At 55.6% G+C, this 4181-nt stretch overlaps 1 protein-coding gene across 1 annotated transcript in view; it reads right to left on the bottom strand.

Moving 5' to 3' along the window:
* LOC120232702 (group 10 secretory phospholipase A2-like) overlaps positions 1-1269 on the bottom strand; it is an 11926-nt gene extending 10657 nt beyond the window's left edge. Inside the window, exon 1 of the mRNA XM_039233559.1 lies at positions 1188-1269. Within this exon, the coding sequence (XP_039089490.1) occupies positions 1188-1245 (58 nt within the window). The 5' untranslated portion in view covers positions 1246-1269. The remainder of the gene's footprint in view (positions 1-1187) is intronic.
* Positions 1270-4181: the final 2912 nt, after the last annotated feature.

The raw sequence follows: 4181 nt of genomic DNA, 5'->3' as shown, positions 1-4181 counted from the left end.
TCCAGATAAAGTTCAGGGGCCTCACTGCAGCCCAGAGGCCTTGGTGGAGGGCCCTATCTCACCACCTCCGCGCAGACCGTAACCTTCCGCTCATCAGTAACCTCCCCAACAGTGGAACTTTCCATCACATACACCCCTTGCTGCAAATGCCCTCACCCCATGTTCACCCGGCTCACCTGTCACCACCTTCTATAATCTGCTTTGTCCCCAGGTGACCACAGGAGTCCTTACCACGCTGTGCCGCTGTATGCTCATGGGAGCGGCCCTTCTGGACTGGGAGCTCTTTTAGGGCAGATCTCTGGTGTAGACAGCTCCAGATGATCTCCCTGGCACGCAGCGGGCTTCCAGAAAAGGCCCCTGGACCCCTGGATCCACCAAGCCTCTTGGAACTCTCCCAGTCCAAGCATATCTAGGGCCCCAGTCCTAACGCCATTCTCCAAAGCTGTCCCCAGAGCTCCCCCACCCTGACCTGACCACACCCTGGCACCTCAGGGTCCTGGGCACAGCCCTACCCAGAACCAAGACATGGGGAAGCCGCCCAGCACTGAGTTTGGAACCTAGGAAAACACTCCCTCCGTGTCAGCTTAGGTGAGGCGGGTCATCCTGGGGTCTGTTTGCTCTGTCTGCCCACGACAACACCAAGGTTGTCCAGCGTCCCATGGGCCTGAGTGTGTGTGTGCGTGTGTGTGTCCACACGGGGCTGGCTGGTATGTCTGAGTTGTGTGTGTGCGCGTGTGTGCGCGTGTGTGTTCCCTCCGAGGTATCTTTGCCTGTGTCTACATGTGTGAAAATGACGGTGTCCTGTGCCCGCCCGTCTTCCTGCACCCCAGTGCGTGTCTCTGCACCCCAGAAGCAGTCAGGTGCCCAGGAGACCTCCCCAGGGGTGACGGCCAGGGGCACGTGAGAAAGCCACCTTGTGTTCCTCCCCTGCTCCTCCCAGCGAAGGATCAGTTCACAGACCCCAGGCCGGGTGACTGGGGGGGGGGGGGGGGGGGGGTCCCTGGGGCAAGACTGGGGGGACGCAGTCCCTGGAGACCTGGTAAGGAACGCAGCAGTGGGGCCAGGAAGCAGCGCTGGGGGCTGCAGAGCTCCCGGGACCCCGGAGACGCCGATGAGCCGCAGGGTTTGCAGGGAGACGGGAGGGCAGGGCCGGGGGCTCCTCCGGGGCCCCCTCCTCACTCACTCACCCGCGCCGAGCCCGAGCCCGGGTCCCAGCACCAGCAGCGGCAGCAGCGGCAGCAGCATTCCTGGCGGGCTCGGAGGCAACGGACTCGGGGACGGCTGCAGGTGCGGGCCGCTCCGGCGGCGGGAGAGCTCTCGGGGCGGGCGCACCGGCGCCCAGCCGCCCAGCTGCGCCCCGCCCCGGCCTCAGCCGGCCCCCACCCCGCCCCCCAGGGCCCCCGGCGCGCGGGCGGGGCGCGGCGGGCTGGCGCAGCCGGACCTCCGCCGCCGGGCCCCCAGATGCGCCGCGGGGGCGCCGGGCGGGCGGCAGAATCGGGCTCCCGGTGGGAACTGGGGACACTCATGGAGGGAGGGGACAGGTCGGGTCCGGGAGTAAACGTCCAACGAAGGTGCTCTGCTCGCGGTTGTCACCTGCAGCCCCCCTCCCTGCGCGCACCTGGGCGCCCCCCAGGAGCCCCAGGCTTGGGGGGGAGAGGAGGAACCGAACTGAGGATCTTAAATCGTTTACGTGGAGGAAACGTGGCGCTCCTGAAACTCGGAATCAACCCTCCGCAACCACCCGCTACCCCTCACCACCGCACGACCTTATTAGGGAAACTGAGGCAGCCAAAGATTTGCCCTGGACGGAGCCGGAATCGTAGGGGAGAGGGACGAGGGTGCAGATGGGTCTGAGCAAAACCCACAACGCATTCCCTTCTCGCCTCGGGCTTCTCCTCTGCTGGGGGCGAAAGGGGCCCCGGGAAGGTCCACGCAGCAGGAGCCCAGTCCTGGAGACAGACGACAATCGCGACGCTCAGGACAGTCGCGACACGCACACTCGTTCGTGCCCCTTTGTCGCTGATGCTAGCCCGACCCAAATTAGTCAGCAATTTCTGTTGATTTTGAGTCATAACTACTTCTGGAGTGGAACCTCAGACCTTCACCATCCGCAACACAGGCGATGATGACTCATGGGCTACACGTGCTGAGAGCGCCCAGCACCTGATCTTATCACCACCGCAGACCTCTGAGGTCCCCATTTCACAGGAAGAAACTGAGGATCGGAGAAGCTAACAACCAAGAATGAGAAGAGCCCAGGGGAGCCTGGGTGCTTCGCTCAGTTCAGCTTAAGCGCAGGACCTCAGCTCAGGTCATGATGTCCCGGGTTTGTGAGTTGGAGCCCCAAATCCGGCTCTGTGCTGACAGCTCAGGGCCTGGAGCCTGCTTCGGATTCTGTGTCTCCCTCTCTCTCTGCTCTTTCCTGGCTCTCTCTGTCTGTCTGTCTCTCTCTCAAAAATAAGTAAGTATTAAAACAAGAATAAGAATTAGGAGAACGCAGATTCAAATTCCTTTCCGGATGGTGCTGAGTCGCCATCTGCCTCCTTCCGTGAAGACCTGAGGCATCAGGTGTCCCCACTGGAGTGAGCTTCAGTAGGTGTTCAATGAAGGCTTGCCCACTTAGGGAGTATGGGTGTCAGACATCCCAAAACATGGGGTAAAAAAACTAACACATTTTCTTCCTTCTCAGGGTCTCCCATGAACATCAGGAGGTGAAATAAACCATTTAAACCCAAGGGAAATGTTTCTGGTTTCAAGGAATTCCCCAGTCAATATAAACAGAGGAAAAGCTAACTTTCCACGATAGGTCCATTATAATTAAGAAGTCAGGAAAATCTGTTCTCAATATTATAACTTTTGTACCCAGACTTTACCGCTTTAACTGGTTAGCCGCCATCATCTGCAAGGCTCATTTGCACAGAATAATTTGTTCACAGTTATGTTAGAAAACTGAGACGTTGAAGGGGAGGGCGCCTAGGTGGCTCAGCCAGTTGAGCATCCGACTTCAACTCAGGTCATGATCTCACGGTTCGTGGGTTCAAGCCCCACACTGGGCTCTGTGCTGACAGCTCAGAGCCTGGAGCCTGCTTCAAATCCTGTTTCCCTCTCTCTCTGCCCCTCCCCCATTCATGCACTGTCTGTCTCTGTCTCTGAAAAATGAATAAACCTTAAAAATTAAAAAAAAAAAAAAAAGAAAACCGAGGCATCGGGACCATCACCAAAAATACCAAAGTCACACTCTCCTCCATTATCGTATTAAAAATAACCAAAATTATAAATGATGTGCAAAGGTGCCTCCGTTGAATGTGCCAAGAGATAAGGGGACAGCACAGAATGGAGTGGAGTCAGAAGTGGGTTCACTTCCTAAGGGGGAGTTATATGTACCAATGAACTGTGCCCTGGTGTTAGGGTCTGAGTCTAAACACGCCTTCAGGCTTCAATCTGGTCCATTGACAAAAAGTTGCTACCAACGTTTGGTCAGTGAAATGGTTTCTTCTCCTGTGTGATAGAGTGGGTATCTCCTTTGACTGGAAGGTAAAATAACTCTCTACACATATAGGGGAACATGTGAATCCACGTGATTTCTCCAGCCCATGAAACCCCAGAAAACAGAAGAGTGAATCCTCAGACAGACCAGCACACCCTCTGACCCAGCTATTTTTAGGGGCTAGCTCTAAGAAAATCAAATGCTTAGACAAGATTTATGCACAACGTTGGTCACGACCAAAGAGGAAAAACCTGGAAACAACCTAAGTTTCCAACAATAAAGTAGTTGTAACTTTATGGGAGTTTTCATATGCCAGAATACGCATTCATTCTACTAGAGAACGTTTTTGAAGAATATTTAGTGGCCATTTACAAATGCTTTCATTTTTTTTTAATGTTTATTTATTTGTCAGGCGGGGGGCAGAGAGAGAGGGAAGCACAGAATCTGAAGCAGGCTCTGAGCTGTCAGCACACAGCCCGATGCAGGACTCGAACCAACGAACCACGAGATCATGACCTGAGGTGAAGTCAGATGCTTAACCGACTGAGCCACCCAGGTGCCCCTAAAAATACTTTAAAAATAGATGGCTGGGTGGTTCGGTCAGTTGAGTGTCTGACTCTTGATTTTGGCTCAAGTCATGATCCCAGAGTCATGGGATCGAGCCCCTTATTGGGCTCTGTACTGAGTGTGGAGC

This window comes from Hyaena hyaena, unplaced genomic scaffold, assembly GCF_003009895.1.
Source record: "Hyaena hyaena isolate Hyena2069 unplaced genomic scaffold, ASM300989v1 scaffold_76, whole genome shotgun sequence".
NCBI lineage: Eukaryota > Metazoa > Chordata > Mammalia > Carnivora > Hyaenidae > Hyaena > Hyaena hyaena.
Note: the sequence above shows the minus strand (reverse complement) of the source record. Positions and strands in the feature narration are given on the sequence as shown.